The 17,984-nt window shown below is 35.3% G+C and overlaps 1 protein-coding gene across 1 annotated transcript in view; it reads right to left on the bottom strand.

Annotated features, from left to right (window-relative positions):
• The window catches only part of LOC127869479 (ras-related protein Rab-11B), a 29,306-nt gene extending 14,350 nt beyond the window's left edge, over positions 1 to 14,956 (bottom strand). Inside the window, exons 1-2 of the mRNA XM_052412096.1 lie at positions 14,693 to 14,956; positions 5,904 to 6,015 (exon numbers count right to left, since the gene is read on the bottom strand). Of these exons, the coding sequence (XP_052268056.1) occupies positions 5,904 to 6,015; positions 14,693 to 14,732 (152 nt within the window). The 5' untranslated portion in view covers positions 14,733 to 14,956. The remainder of the gene's footprint in view (positions 1 to 5,903; positions 6,016 to 14,692) is intronic.
• Positions 14,957 to 17,984: the final 3,028 nt, after the last annotated feature.

Here is a 17,984-nt window from a genome sequence, read left to right on the forward strand (position 1 = left end):
TTCCAGAGCTACTTGAAAGAACGTTTATACCCACATGAAAGATATCCGATTTTGTTTGGCAGCTCTAAGAAATGCATCATATGACACTTTAAGTTTCACTTTGCATTTTACCATTAAAATTAGAATTATACACGAGAGAGTGAGTTCAGGTGTCTTAATTACCTAAATCTGAAATGTCCGATACGACAATTCTATTTGTTGTCAATAAGTGTATGCTTAATGTTTTATCTCTTTTAAAATGGCTTGACATAACAAGCATTTATAACCAGAAAAGACATAGATGTCCGGAAAAGTATTCAGTTTAAGAAAAGAAATAAGTGTGCAAGAAATGTCCGAGACTGAAATGTCCGATACGAAAACTTGTAATTCAAGTAGCTGATGTCATAATTAAGAATTACGTGAAATGATATGACGTCATCGCTATTCCACATGTTCCTGGAATAACAAGGTTGTTTATCTCCGCTATATTTGTATGAAGACGCCCGGGAAGGTGTATTGAAAATAAGTGGTAAGTTGATTAACATTTTTATCTGATATATGAAATTGATTGTTTGAAGTTTGATCATGTTTTGCAATTTGAATTATTGATATTAAATCAATATGATATAAATGTTTTTTGGACATAAATACTTTCATTGTCCATAAAAGAGACATTTGGTATCGAACATTTCATTTAACTTTGTGCCTCCATGTTCAACAAAGTTCAGATAGTAATAATATAAACCGTACACATTGTGATTTCTATTTAATTTTTAAGTATTCGCATCAGGAAGATTGAAAAAATGATTTAGTTTTAAACAAAACTATGCTAGTTTAAACTTGTACCAAATACCACTGTTATAAACAATGTTATATCTCTATATAGCTTTCTGGCAGTTTTTAATGAATCTGTACATTTTTCAGTTTTCCTTGCATAGAAATTGTAAGTATATGGTAAAACGGTTTAAATGTCGGAAATATATTTACAATTCAAATTATATTATACACAGAAAAACATTGATACAACGGTCTCGTACATGTCAAAAATGTATCGCACATTTCCTTTGCATCTAATAGCGATTATTCAAGACCCCATAGTACTATCATCATAAATTATGCATCAAGTCAACAGGAAGACTTTGCCTTCATTATTGTGCCTTGTTTTATACGCAAGTTAAAATGGGTCATACCATTGGAACACACTTGGTGTTCAGGTGCCTGCGGCGGTCGACGGGCTTTTTCCACCACAGTGTTTTGTACTGTTTTCTCTTTAAATCAAATAGTTTTCATCCGATCTTCATCAAATTTGAACAAAAGTAGTGTATCGATGATATCTAGGTCAACATAGAATGTGGGTCATGTTGGGTCGAAAACTAGGTCACGGTGCTGATTAGCCATTCACCATGGTTTCAAACAATTTCGAATATTATTCATTCAAACTTAGTCAGAAGTTGTATCTTTATGCTTTTTGGGTCAAGGTCGAACATGGGTCATGCAAGGTTAAAAACTAGGTGACAGGGTCACTTATTGCATTGCCGGTGTCTAATTCTTTTGACTAATTACCACATCTTAGCTTAGCTTATTTTGCGTCAATTTGGTTTTCTTGCAAGCATGTTTGTCATGATTAAATCATTGAAAAAGTATAAGCGGAACAGTTGATATATTTTCAACGTTTGCCGATTTTCTGAAAATGATTGTCTGGTTTATTTTTTTCAGTTGACCATGGTGAAGTCTGGGATTGACATTTGCCAGGACAATACTTGGAAGAGATTAAAAGAAAAGGACTATGCGGGGTACTTAAAAAAGAGAGAGAAAGAAGAAGAAGAAAAAGTTACATACCGTCTTCGGAAATGTCCGAAACAGAGCGAAAAAGAGAGAAACAAAAGAAGCCTATTAACATTACAAATACACAGACATAAGTAGAGGCAGTGCCTTGTTTAATACCCAAGTTAAAACGGGTCATACCATTCGAACACATGCTGTGCGCAGGTGAGCAACGGGCTTTGTCCACAACAGTATTTACTCTCTCTAAATCAAATAGTTTTCATCCGATCTTCATCAAATTTGTACAAGCCGATTGCAGTTGATTTTTGCACTACCTTGGTGTTTGAAGGTATTTATATGGCATGCAGTTTATTAACTGTTGTTTGAATATTGGGTGTTCATGTATTTCATTGAGGATAATGTTTAGTGAGTATTTATAATGCATAAAACAGCATCGGGTATCGAACATTTCGAAAGTAGACTTCAAGGTTTTGTGTTTAGTTTTAAAACTACATCTTTATATTTATCAAAACATATCATTGGGGCTTTATAGATATGATGTCGCGTACAACTTCAAAACTGTTTTGCAAACGTATACATTAAATTCAAAGATCCATATGATTTTTTTTGTTTTGCACATAATCATGTGTATTAGTCGGCGTCTGTATGTTATGTCGAATGTTGTTGTTTTTTCACTAAGTTTTAAACTTACAATATGCAATGACATTTTAAACACAAAAACAAACACAGAATACATGTGACGATTTGTTGCCGATGGTGTAAATGCTGAAATCTAGTTTTGAAATGTTCGACACATTTGTATGAAATATTCGATTCAGTTTAAAAAAAAATATCACTAGTAAGATATTATCAGAAACTGTTTAAAAGTGTTCAGTTGTTTCATTGTGGTTGTTGTTGTTGAAGTGCCCATATAAACTATGTAATGTGAATGCTTACTTTGTAAACGCACAACTATAATTACTTCTGTATTATGGTTTCGTTTAAGCATAAGGAAATAGGCGAAAATTTCTGTTCTAAGCCATCAGACTTGTTCAAATGTTTTACAATATTGATTTGTATTATTAACAAGATGTGTTTGTGAAACACAATGTCCCCCTATATGATGTTTGACATTGTAGGATGACCTTGACCTTGTGAAGGATGACCTTGACCTTTCACCACTCAAAATGTGCAGCTCCATGAGATACACATGCATGCCAAATATCAAGTTGCTATCTTCAATATTGCAAAAGTATTCATAAAATAAGCGATTTGGGCCACATATATTTGACCTCTGACCTTGAAGGATGACCTTGACCTTGACCTTTCACCACTCAAAATGAGCAGCTTCATGAGATGCACATGCATGCCAAATATCAAGTTGCTATCTTCAATATTGCAAAAGTATTCATAAAATGAGCGATTTTGGTCACATATAATTGACCTCTGACCTTGAAGGATGACCTTGACCTTGACCTTTCACCACTCAAAATGTGCAGCTCCATGAGATACACATGCATGCCAAATATCAAGTTGCTATCTTCAATATTGCAAAAGTATTCATAAAATGAGCGATTTTGGCCACATATATTTGACCTCTGACCTTGAAGGATGACCTTGACCTTGACCTTTCACCACTCAAAATGTGCAGCTTCATGAGATACACATGCATGCCAAATATGAAGTTGCTATCTTCAATATAGCAAAAGTTATTGCAAAATGTTAAAGTTGGCGCAAACAGACAGACCAACAGACAGACAGGGCAAAAACAATATGTCCCCCACTACTATAGTGGGGGACATAAAAAGTTCAGCAAAATATATTATTGTTATGTTTATGCACGATTTAATGCCCTTATATTGAAATATTCTGCGAGTGATTATCCGTGAAATGTTCGAGACATTTTACCTGCAAGATTGAACTTTACCTCAACTTAAGTATATGTAGATATCGTCCTTAAGTGGATTCGTTTCTGTTTATACATACATGAAAGGTGAAAATTGAAAGGAATACCTTAAAGGGAAACCGTTGTGTGCAACAGTGCACAATTTGAAGTTCGACCTATCGGCATAACAGACAGAAAGTCGATTTCAATCTGTTTCAATGATCATCTTAAAATTTTATTTCTGAAAGTTTTATGAAATATTTGAAGATTGTGTCTTCGATTTACGTTAGTTCAATATGTTAATTTTTGAAAAAGAGTTACTAAATACTTGTATTTCTATACAAAACAAACAACTCAATGCATTGTATTTGATGGCTAGAATGTCTCGGGCATTTCATTAGAGTAGAATAATACTTTTACCGGTTCTACTTGGCAAGCTACTTCAAGAAAAGTAATTGCATGATGATACCAGCGTCTTTCCCTAATGTTCTTAGGTGGTCAAAGTAACAAAATAACAGGAAAAAATAGAAATTGCAGTACTTTTATTTTTTTTTTCATTTTCTCTTTCTAAAATCCCAATTGTCGTGAAAACGAGTGTTAGAGAGGTACCAGAGCTCCAGATAAGGTTTTGTGAAATTCTTAAATTACTACCAGATTTTCAAAAAGAATTCTTAACTCTTAAATTTTATTCTCAATGTTACTACTAAGTTTTGGAAAATAATTCTTATTTTTTCTAAATGACCTAAAAATAAATAATAATGGTTATTTTCATGCAAAAAAACTCAAAATAAACATACTGGCAACTTTATTTATACGAGTTCAACAGTGTCTTTTCAGTATTATACAATTTTATTTTTCAAATACCTTCATATGCCCAAACTGTGCTTAGATTGCATGCCTTAGATGAATTTTTACATATTTCACAATTAAAACGGGTCTTCCCTTCAATATTTTCAACGATTAGCCACGGGACTTGTCCCTTCCACTCGTTCAATGTTTTTGTGTGTTTACGTTTGGACCCGTCGTGTCGCGTTTTTGTTTAGCTTTTTCGACTGTGTCGGAAACTGAACAGACAACATCGTATAAGATCTTTTCTATAATGTCTTTCTAAACATTTAACTTCGGCTCACTTTGCGTACAATATGCAGGGGTGTCAATTGGTCAAAATCTAAAATCCTGAAAATAGGCCTATCGTTTTGGGGCCAGAGCAAAAAAGGGTTAATAATTCATGTAACTTTGTTTCTATTGTATATAACTTTGTAAACAATATGTCAAAGTAAAATAATTTGTGTTTAAGATGACATTTTGTGACAATAATCTTAAAATTCCAGAAAAAAAACCTCTGTTTTATATCAAAATCAAAATTGGTCCTTAAGGGCCGAATCCTGATTTCAGGAATAATCCTGAACTTTGACGCCTCTGAATATGTTAAAAGGGTGTTTTTGGACGCTTTGCAGTTTTTTAGGACGCTCTCATTGTTTTTTGACAGATAGACTGTATACGCCGCTATTTTTGGAAAAAATGCGCTTTGTTAAACAAACCCGATAACCATTCTATATAAGCACCGCAAAGATCTTTAATACGCGTAAAGAACTCAATAAAAATCGATACGAACCGATGTAAAAGTCGATATGAACCGATGTAAAAATAATATTCGTAACTTGATTTTGTAATTCTTAATGGTACGACAAGATTTTAAAATAAATACGTAACGGACTTGAAAATAATTCGTAATTACGAAAATACGACCCTTATCTGGAGCTCTGGGTACAATTACCTATGGAATTACCCAATTTTGATCCAAAGAATGACCGGTTTTCGGAATTGAGGGGATTCCGGTCTTGAGGAGATATTTTAACCATGGTTTTATAGGGAAAAAAATGGGACCGGACAATTTGTCCGGTTTAGAGGGGATTCCGGAATAGAGAGGATCCGGTTAAGAGGGTTTCCACTGTAGTGAAATTTAGTGGTGAAAACTAGTAATTAAATGTCAAGCCTTAGAATTGTGTCCACAAACAAACTCTGCAGCAAGGAAAGATCACAATTTTGAGTCCAAGGATAGTAACCTCTGTGGCTATGGATGTAACAGTCACTCTGATGATAGATGTTTGTTGACTGAAGGTGTCTTTTTTATGTTTTAATTATTAATTGAGAATTATTACTGAAGTTCATTCAGCATCATTTACTACATGAAGACAAAGGCCAGCAAATCTAAAAGCATCACAAACTTGATACGAAATAGTTGTGTTTTGTCCTTCAAAGTTCTCTAGCTTACCTAGTAGCAAACTCGACTCCTATGGTGCTCTTGCTCTCTAAGTTGAACTCATTTCTTGTGAACCTCGACAAAAGGTTAGACTTGCCTACACCACTGTCTCCTATAAGAACAACTGAAAACACAAGAAGTAAAATTTTCAGGGATTTTTTTTATTGATCTTACTAAATGCGTATAAATAACATTCTTATAAAATGTTAAGTTAGAAATAGTTTTAAATAAATGTGTGTGACCACATCCCTTATAAGATATTTTCATAAGAATATAATTAACTAGAAATGGCTTGGCAGAGGCCGACAGGATCCCCACGCCACATGTTTGACCCAGGGGCGCCCCAGGGTTGGTAATGGGGCCATGCATAGTTGAGATTGACCGTATTGCCATAAGAGAAGTTCAGTATCAATTAGAAGTGAATTGGTGTAGAAATGAAGAAGTTAAATTAAAAGCAATTTTGGGTGGGTGTGGCCTATGTGGGCGGGGCGCCCCAGAGTTGGTAATGGGACTATGCAAAGTTGAGATTGACCGTATTGTCATAGGAATAGTTCAGTATCAATTAGAAGTGAATTGGTGTAGAAATGAAGAAATAATAGTAAAAGGCAATTTTGTGTGGGTGTGGCCTATTTGGCGGAGCCCCAGGGTTGGTAATTGGGCCATGCATAGTTGAGATTGACCATATTGTCATAAGAGAAGTTCGGTATCAATTAGAAGTGAATTGGTGTAGAAATGAAGAAGTTATAGTAAAGGGCACAGGGCCCTCACACTACTTTGGGGGAAGGGGTCCGCAGCCGTTAGGAGGGGGAATTTTCGCGGCGTTTCCCTTTTTGGGGGATTTTTTTACTTACTCTCTCATTATTTCATTTGTACATGTTTGCACTATATTCATTGCATTTTTCATAATTTAGTTTGTTTGAAAAGATTAATTTGAAATAGACTTGAGATATAATAATCATGAGACACATCTTTCTATAAAGAAAAAAAAAAAAATTTTTTTTTTTTTTTTTTAGGGGGAATTTTTCCACCAAAAAGGGGAATGAAGTAGACTTTTCAGGTGGGGGACTGCCGCCGAAATTCGGCGGCAGATTTGATAGATTGAGGGCCCTGGCTATTAATATAATGCATATACATTTACAACTCTGGAATGTGTTGTGTCATTTAAACTTCTCATTTTATGTTAAATGCCAGTGTGTGTACACTAAATCGCTGCTATAACTTCCTTCAACCTGACAGCTTCCTTGTTGCTATCAAGGTGCCACATTCCTGTTGTATATGAATATGAGTCTTGCTATGGGAAAACTGGGCTTAATGAAACATAAAGTGTTGCCCCAGTGGCTTAGGATTAGGCAGTTTGCACAAGCTAAGCCGGGACGACACTTTCGCATTGACTTGATTTTTGTTTATAAGAGACATCATTTAAATCAAAAATTCCACAAATAGCAATATCATAAAATATCAGCTGTAATGTTATTTTGATGTCATCCTTTACAAACAAGGAAGGAATATGCTACATGTATAAAACTTCCCAGCAGGGAAGATTTAAGAGAAACATCATTAAACATCATGCAAACTGCTGATATGTCAAAATACAACTTTTAAGCTCACATGACATGTAAATGTCAAGTCAATCTGAAAAATGTGTAGGAAATACTGTACAAACAGTTCGACTCATGATATATAAATTAATAATAACCAGAGGTTGAGAATACGTACATATAAACTCAATTTTCCCACAAAAAACACAACTTTAGAATAAACTCAGGGCCCTCTCTTGTCGCCAGGGGAAGCCACCCACATCCCTCATAAGGGGGAATTTCGCGTAGTTTTGGGTGAAAAGGGGGAATTTTTGAAGATCTTTCACCAACCATTCAACACCTAAAAATGCTATATTTTAATGTGATTTACATAACTATACATTTAATCAAAAGTTAGTAGCATTATACCAGCTGGCAACATAGGTATAAAAGTATAAAAAAAATAAAAAAAATTTGAGGGGGAATTTTTAGCTGAAAAAGGGGAAAAAGGTATACTTTTTTCATGGGGGAAGCCGCCGATATTGGGAGGTAAAAAGTGCAAAACGAGGGCCCTGAAACTATAAACTGGAATTCAGCCTAACCAATTGTACATTCCTTTTACAATGGTAGGGCTTAACTGTAAGGCCACAATTAAAATATTGTTGGTTTGCCCTTTACCGACCCTAAATTTTACAGGTGGGTAGGTAGGTAGGAAAATTATTTTATTTTATTTGAGAAATTATGCTTTTAATACACTTATAGTCTATGAATATTTAAAACACTTTTATTAAAGCACTGTTGCAGTGTACGAAGCCCTATGTAGCTTAACATTATCTTGTTTGCTGTTTCTTGCATATATTAATATCAAATGCATGCTTGTGTGTTATTACATCAAATATTTGTTCATTATATGATTTTAATTGCTCAAATGCATTTGTAATTATTTAACAGCCAGACAGCTTTTATTTTTAACTTAAACCTTTCCCTTAAATTGGGCTTAATTAGCATGCAACAAGCATTGAAGGAGTGTAGAAAGACAGCCCAAAGCCTTTAATGGAAAAATTCAGACGTGGCGAAAGACCATCACATTTTACAGGCCAGACTTGCCTACCAGGAGAAACAATTCACAGGCCTGTTGAAGTTTTTACAGGCCTCAATTTTAAGTGTTTGACCGGTTAGTGCATAGTCTCAGCATGGAAAAGTAAATTCATAAAAGTGCAAACTGAACATTATTATAAAGCATTATTTCTTCTTGAATGCTCTGAGCTTTTATGAGTACATACGTACAGCTCAGAGGGTCAATAGCTGGGAGTTGTATTATTGCAACTAACATAAGCATGAAAACTTGATTTGGGGAAATAAATTCTGGATCTGGATAGGTACGTTGCAGGACCTTTCGGTGTAGGCGCAACGGGGGAGAGGGTGGTTAGTCCCACTGTAGGACAGTGGGTGTTAGTTTCAGTTTGTGGATATACTAACGCTTTAAACATATATACTTGAGTGTTGTCGATGTATTTAGCTAAGAGACATTAATAATAAATTAAATAAGTTTACCTTTACATATCCATTTCACTAACATGCCATTACAGTAAACTGTTCAGTGTGGCAAACATAATAAAGCAGAATATGCACATGAATCTGATTAAACACAGATCCACTTGCATATAAATCAAATCATGTTTGTCTTTTATTTTGCATTTTCGACAAAAAAAATCCTGTAACTGTAAGATGTATTTTTCTTTGCGAGTAGACTGCATTCCAATTTTCAAACACTTTATCACTTGTTCTGTGACATTCAGTTCATACATTTGCAAAAAAAAGAGAGTTTTATTTGTATCTAAAACCTATGCTCAATCGTAGAATGACACGCTCTTTTCATTAATCGATACTAATTATATGATGTCCGTCGTAAATTCGATAGTTATTTGTTCTCGCTGAGCATCGTTATTTCTTTTAATTGTCGGCCATCTTGGATCACGTTAACAACATGTGTACAACGAACGTAAACTCGTATATGTCCGACTACTTTCGCGAACCAATGGTTAAGTATGATGTCGTTCGGCCATTTTCACGGAACAGGTCATAATACACTAAATAGTTTCCCTATATAATTCAATGTAAAAGCGACAACTTTGGGCGAAAATAAATGCAACATTTTGCACATAGAGACCCCCATAACCATACCTTTTCTTAAAGGCCATTCTAAGCGGAATCGATTTATGCAATAAAAAAGATATGTCATGTACAAAGCAAGAAAGAACTTGACACAAATCAAAGTCGACTGTTTTTGCAACTTTTTTTTCGGCCGATTCTTAGTGGAATGTAACCTTTTCTAGTGCAACGGTTTACTATAGTCTTCAAGTGTATCATATTTCAGGGATTCAGTAGTGAACACCTATTCATGCCCTACCATTATCTCCGCAAGATAACACCCGAATAATGGTAAAAAGTGTAAAACATGCCTTCCTGTCAACTATGATATTTTTTTAGAGAGTACAGCCCTACATGAAGCGATCATTTAGTGTATTGTAACCAACACCGCCGATCGCGATGCTGGTTATAGACGCTTGCATTACTGTCTATTCTGGGGCGTATGAAATTCCAACCATCGGAGCGACCTAGATCGGTCAGGGGCGATAATAATAGACAGGGATATAAATACGCGCATGAATAAATATTGCTTTCGGCTCTTTTGTCATTGTCGAAAAAAACGAAAATAAAAAAATAAGTTTTCAGAAATCGCAATAAAATTGTTTGGGTCGGGGGGTAAAAAGTGGGTCGGTCGGTAAAGGGCAAACAAACTCAATTTTAATTTAGGCCTAAACAACACATTTTCTGTTGTCAAATAACCTTAAAGAGAAACAAGATGTGTTTGTGAAACACAATGTCCCCCTATATGACGTTTGACCTTGTAATATGACCTTGACCCTTCACCACTCAAAATGTGCAGCTCCATGAGATACACATGCATTTCAAATATAAAATTGCTAGCTTCAATATTGCACAAGTGACATTACATGAGCAATTTTGACCCATATATTTGACCTTGAAGGATGACCTTGACCTTTCACCACTAAAAATGTGCAGCTCCATGAGATACACATGCATGCCAAATATCAAGTTTCTATCTTCAATATTGCAAAAGTATTCATAAAATTAGCGATTTGGGCCACATATATTTGATCTCTGACCTTGAAAGATGACCTTGACCTTTCACGACTCAAAATGTGCAGCTCCATGAGATACACATGCATGCCAAATATCAAGTTGCTATCTTAAATATTGCAAAAGTACTCATAAAATGAGTGATTTTGGCCACATCAGGGGTGTGATTGAGGCAAAGTCAGAGGGGAGGAAAATACTGTTGACTGATTTTGACTACGCGAATGGCGCGCATAACGCAATGACAAACATAAAAACAGACATTAAAATAAACAACTTTTTAAACTTCATAACAATATTTCTTTATAAAAACCTGTTAAACTTCACATTTAACATACTGAGAATGCAAAGTAAACAGTTAAGTAAGTATTTATTGTGATCAATAGCAGCAGTTTTTCAATGTATCGAATGACAGTTAATAGACTAAATATAAACAAACACACTTGAGTGTTCTTCTGGTGTTAATGATGTATTAACTGAGTTAAATTAATATATTTAATTTGTTTACCTTTCGATATCTTGCATTTCACATCTTCACTCTGTTCAAAGCTATTTCAGTTAACTGAACAGCGTGACAAACATAATAAAGCAGAATATGCATATGAATCTGATTATTCACAGACCCACAGACATATAAAAATCAAATCATGTTTGTCTATTTCCATGTTCGAACGATACTCTCTAAATTGTTTTACTTCGCGAGTATACTACACTCCAATTTGCAAACACTGGTCTCCGTGACACAAATTCAGTGGGCACATTTCTTAACAAAGTATGTGTTGCTTGTATCTAAAACGTGGTCTTTTTTTTGACAAACACATTTCATTATTCCAATCAGACTAGGTGATGTCAGTCGTTTATTCGATTGCTATTTGTTATTTCAATAATCTTAATTTTCTCTTCACAACGGCGCCATTTGCAAACAAATCACAGAGCGCATTTTAAGAACACGATTTTAATTGGAAGATTGGGAAACGACAGCCAATTATATGGCTCGTTTTAAAAATGCTTAAGCAGAATCTACCAATGTAAAATGCGGAGAGATTTCGCGGGCCGCGGATATTTCGGGCCGCTTATGAAATACGTCCGCGGAATCGGTGGTAGCCCCTCTCCCCCACATTTTTTAAAACGAATTCACGCAAATCTCAGAAGTGACATCCGGGACGACCCGATCCGCGGAAATCCGCGAATCCGCGGAAAAATCACACCCCTGCACATATATTTGACATCTGACCTTGAAGGATGACCTTGACCTTTCACCACTCAAATTGTGCAGCTCCATGAGATACACGTGCATGCCAAATATCAAGTTGCTATCTTGAATATTGAAATACTGCAAAAGTGTTCATTAAATGAGCGATTTTGACCAATATATTTGACCTTTGACCTTGAAGGATGACCTTGACCTTTCACCACTCAAAATGTGCAGCTCCATGAGATACATATGCATGCCAAATATCAAATTCCTATCTTCAATATTGCAAAAGTTATTGCAAATGTTAAAGTTGGCGCAAACCAACCAACCAACAGACCAACAGACAGGGCAAAAACAATATGTCCCCAACTACTATAGTGGGGGACATAAAAACGGATACATCAACATGTCCCGTAATCGTTCATAGTTCATAGACAGGGGTTTTTTTTACTAAGAAAGTGACACCGATATTCGGCGTCTTCCCCTACCAGAATTTTTCCCCAAAAAATACAATTTCCCCTCCAAAAATGTAATTTTTCACCAATATATAATATTTTACCCTCAAAGAAATGTTTTTTTCTTTTGGGAAGTCGACACTTATCCAATTTGTACCGTGTACAACGATCTCGCTCGCTCTCTCTCTCTCCCGACGAACACTCAAATCTGGGAATACCAGTGATTCTAAATATAGCTCTTAAATTACGTAATGGAAACCGGGCAACTAATCGTATTAATCATGGGACTATTTTACTGGATTCCGGTCTTGCGCGAGAATGGCGTTTCGTCAATTAATTACCGAAAACCAGTCGAATTTTCATCCGGGTTATGTGAAAGCCAAGATATAAACTTTAAAACAGAAAAAAGTCTCACAATTGGCGTTCATACACGAACGAAATAAAACGTTCGGACTCGGAAAATATTAATTGCGTCGACGCATTTTCTAAGAATGAATCATCAAAAACCGTTGAAACCCAGTAGAACTCGGAGGTACATGTTATAAACATCGAACATTGTGAAAGTGAAAGTACATAATCGGCAGCTGCCGCACCTTATCCTTCCAATACTGTAGCAGATCTAAATCATCTACCCATTCATCATGAAATTGAAATCACAATATTAACATCGTCCCCCGGCCCCAGTTGAAAACATTTCCCATTATTAGATCTACCCCTGCAACTTTATTTAGGACTTTGACTTTAATATCATACTTGTTCATGTGTTTAAGAACAAAAAGGTCAGAGACATGCCTCTTTTTCTAAAAATAAACATTTAGTCTGTAGGCGAGTTATAGACATTGAAATGAACAGTTTTTATTTTTTCCCCAAATATGTCTCTTTCGCGCTCTATTTTCCCCTTTTACACAGCGTCCAGCGTCTTCCCCTTTTTCTAAAAAAAACCCCTGATAGACGACACATAGTTACTAACAATGTTCATTACTCTTAAATTACCGGTATGTAGCCTATCATTCGATATCTCGTCATGCGCGAATTGCCAAGATGACGAGTTTTGCATTAACTCCCATTTTCTCGTGCCGTGCATGGGACAAGTCGGTCTATCTCTATTTATGTTAATTTCTCTGCATAATACAGGATAAAATATTCAACAACACCATGTATCAGTTTCTAGTCCAATTTAATGTCTAACATACTTAATATTTTCGGTTATACAAATACAGTCTGATAGCTACATGATCGTATCTTTCTCGATCCGTACACCTCCAAGTCTAAACGCTAACTGTCTTGTTTCCCTCTAACATCTGGCCCGTGAAACTCAGTTATGAATCCCATTGGTCAGTGTTCTATACGTGCTTGTTCCTGATTGGCTGAATTTCAATGTTCCTGATTGGCTGAATTTCAACCTACAGGAGGAGTCACTATTCAAGTATGCACACGTTAATGAGCGTTGTGGTACAAATAATAAATAATGCAAATACAGCCTAAGGCTTGTGTCAACAGCATTGTAACCCCTTTGTTGTTAATGCATACTCGCTACTGATATACTTGTCAATATTTCGTACATAAAGAAAACCCAAATATTTCACCCAATTTCTCATCATTATTTGACAAACAGTAGTGCAACTGTCACAAAGATAAGCCTGTCAAACAAGTTTTGTTCAAGTAACAAATTGACAAAGTCTCAATTGATTCATTTTATTTTACCTTCCATCTTTAATTAATACATTCACCTAGAGAACTACTCATTGCATGAAAAACTTGGTCTCATCATATAGAAAATTATTTAATTTGATCGTTGGCGTTGAACTTGAATTATTTAATTGACCTCAGTTCAAGGAACCTGGTTCTTACGCGCAACACTGTGGTCCTTCATCACAATATATTTTAGCCAAGTAATTTGAACATCTATTTAAAAAAATTAAAGATATATAGATTTGCAAATCAGTCACAGCGGAAAGGTATTTGATTAATATTGTTTTATTGTTGAAAGCTGACTCTGAAACGTTTCGCAGGTCTTATTAAGATTAGGTTTCATGAATCCAAAAGCATTTGGATTATTAATGAGACACACATGCTTTTAACTTCTGAACAAATTTACTGTCAACCTCCGTGTCTGACACTTAGATCTAATGACAGTACATCGTTTTATGTTGTCTGATATATGTCAACATGCAAAATACTAATTTTGCCCAACCTGATCATCTTAAAATAACGCATTACTTCTGTATATGAACCTTAGTGTATGCGAGAGTACTTGTTTCGGTGTTTCAAGTGGTACATAAGTGATCGATGAGTAATCGCGAAATATGTTTAATACGCAAAACACCGTCCGCCCTCCCAGCAAATTTTGACAGTTGCCGAAAGATTAAAAACGTCAAAAAACAAGTTACATGAAAAGGTTTTCCAAAAAGAAAATTCACAGGACATGGTGGTATATGTTGATCTACATAAAAATTGCGATTCTTAACATACCTTTAAATAAATAATCGTATTCGTCGTCTTTTGTGCCCATTTTCTTTGCTTCCGGGGAAGTACGTCACCAAACAGTCGCCAAAAGCAACGTAGCTCACGCCTATCGTTATAAATAATAGTCCTTTTATAACAAAAACATGAGAATTAGCTAGTTGTGAAAACAATATGTAAGGTAATGTTAATGATGACTGAGATATTTTATCGATACAAACACAAAATATCAACAAACTAAATGCCTAGGTAAACAAGATGGCGGCACTCAACGCCCCAATCTGAACGCATCGGACAGTGGGCTACACCACACCGTCTCTCTGATGTACGTAGGCGGCCGTCATATTGGATTTGGAACTACTTTAGAAAACAAGATGGAGGCCCCCTCGTAAAGAGAAAAAATTGAAATGTGTGTTTTAGCTCGTCTTTTTCAAGATTACATTCTTTAAGTACTAATTTAATGTAGATCTGTGAATTCCCACAACGTACTTAAAAACTTGTTAAAATTTAAAGATGCCATTACTGACATACTGATAGGAGTACTTATAATATTGACATCGAGTAAATTTAAAAATTAAATCGACTGTTTTTGTTATATTTTGTGAGATACGAGGATTGCTTACACAAACTTGATAAAGTATGAAACACATCACTCATTGTATGAGCATGGATGGCCGATTGATCCAAACGGTAGACTTTTACTCCATGGGGTCAATGGTTCGAGCCCATTTGAGGGTTACTTTTATATTTTTATTCAATTTTATTCTTTTTTTCTTGCAGCATTTTAGATTCAATGTTTGCATTTATCAATATAGCATAGAGTCTATAATGACAAAAATAATTTGGGGAGTTCTTATGGTATAGTTAGATTTTGTGACATTACAAGGATTGCTTATATATTAATAAAGTATAAAATAAACCACTGACTATATGGGAGCACTGATGGCCCATTTGTTTAAGCTTTTACTCCAAGGGTCAGTGGATCGAGCCCAGTTAAGGGAGATTTCCTTTCTTTTTTTTCTTTTTTTTATTGAGTTATTTTGCTAAAATGTTTACTTATCAATTTAAAGTATTTAATAACAAACTTCAATACATGTCTAATTTGTGAAAATGTCCCTTTGAAATTGCTAGTTTTCCTCTTACATGCCCTTGTATTTTAAGATAGAATACTTTCCTCTCCAGAGGAAAGAGGTATGGGTTTGAATCCCATCGGGGGCTTCAGAGGATGATTCATTTTGAGACAAATGTTAATATTTGCTTTAGTGTATCCCAAAATTAACCTAATATTAAATATATAACTGTGAAAGATAATTCAAAATAATGTTTGTTACAATATACATTGTGATCCATGGACATGAACATTCAATTATGCAAGAAACATGTATGATTTGAGGGAAGAATAAGACAGCAAACTTAGAATGGACATTCATTTTAGATTGTTTAGTAACTAAAACTATAAATGTTGTAAAGCTTGTGTATGACGTCCTTGCTTCTGGACAGCAGAACAGTTTAGGCATAAATGATTACTCTTTTTCTTTAGAATCAACATTGATGCATTATTACCTAAGCAAAGTTGAACTTTTTAAAAACTCGAATTGGGAACTGAATTTTTCATGTTCGTTGCTTGCAATTTACCAGTACTGAACATAATGTTACTGGTGAATAAATGCCTTCTCGCTTTACACTTTACAGGGAGATGGTGTTTTTCATAAATATCCAGGTTAATTTGTATAAGACCTCGTATCATATTTATATACATGTAAGCTACCCGGTATACATTTATGATGATGACATTTTGTGTTTGGCTGTAAATTTACAGAGAAAATATACTACAGTCGCATGTCACCAGAATTGTTAAAAGGGCATTTAGACAGTATTGTCCCTGACTTTTGCCCATTTTGACATATTCTTATAAACAAGAGGGCCACGATGGCCCTGTATCACTCCACTGCTGAAAAAAGGCTGAAATAAATATTCTCGGCATGTGCAAATACTTAAATATAGGCCCTATTTAAGCACATGTACACTTTTGTGACCCCTGGGCTGGGCCAAATTTAACCCCAGACGCATAATTTGAGCATACTTTGTAGAGGACTACTATACCTCACTACATACAAAATGTGGTAGCCCTAGGTCCTAGAGTTAAGGATAAGAATATGTTAACAGTTTTCACAAAATAAGCAAGATATAAGCGTATATAATGTTCAATTTTGTGACCGCGGGTCAGGGTCAAATTTGACCCAAAGGGCATAATTTGAACCATCTGGGTAGAGGATTATAAGATGTTACTGCATACCAAATTTGTTAGCCGTAGTCCGAATGGTTTTCGACAAGAAGATTTTTTAAGATTTCACAAAATAGGCGCTTTATAAGCGTTTATTAAATTTTGTGACCCCCGGGGCAGGGTCAAAGTTGACCCCAGAGATATTATTTGAAAAAGTTTGGTAGAGGTATATTAGATGCCACTACATACCAAATTTGGTAGCCCTAGGCCCAATGGTTATGAACAAAAAGATTTTTAAAGTTTTCACAAAATAGGCCCCATATAAGCGTATGTTCAGTTTTGTGACCCCCGGGCAGGGTTAAATTTGACCCAAGGGGCAAAATTTGAACAAACTAGGTAGAAAACTATAAGATGTCACTACATACCAAATTTGGTAGCCCTATGCCTTATAGTTAAGGACAAGAAGATATTTAAAGTTTTCACAAAATAGGCACTATATTAGCATATAATCGATTTTGTGGCCCCCAGGGCAGGGTCAAATTTGACCGCTGGGGCATAATTTGAAAATACTAAGTAGAGGACTATACAATGTCACTACATACCAAATTGTGTAGCCCTAGGCCTAATGGTTATGGACAAGAATTTTCTTTTAAGTTTTCACAAAAAAGGCATTATATAAGCATATGTTCAATTTTGTGACCCCTGGGGCATGGTCAGATTTGACCCCAGGGATAAAATTCAAACAAATTTGGTAGAGGACTATAAGATGTCACTACATACCAAATTTGATAGCCCTAGGCCGGATGGTTATATGGACAAGAATATATTTGAAGTTTTCACAAAATAAGCACTTTATAAGCATTCAATTTTGTGACCCCCGGAGCAGTTTCAAATTTGACCCCAGGGGCATTATTTGAACAAACTAAGAAGAGAACTATTACATGTCACTACATACCAAATTTGGTAGCCCTATACCATACAGTTATGGACAATAAGTTTTTAAAGTTTTCACAAAACTTTTTGTTTTGTGACCCCCGGGGAAGTTTCAAATTTGACCCAGGGGGCGTTATTTGAACA

This window comes from Dreissena polymorpha, chromosome 2 (assembly GCF_020536995.1).
Source record: "Dreissena polymorpha isolate Duluth1 chromosome 2, UMN_Dpol_1.0, whole genome shotgun sequence".
In the NCBI taxonomy this organism is placed as follows: Eukaryota; Metazoa; Mollusca; class Bivalvia; order Myida; family Dreissenidae; genus Dreissena; species Dreissena polymorpha.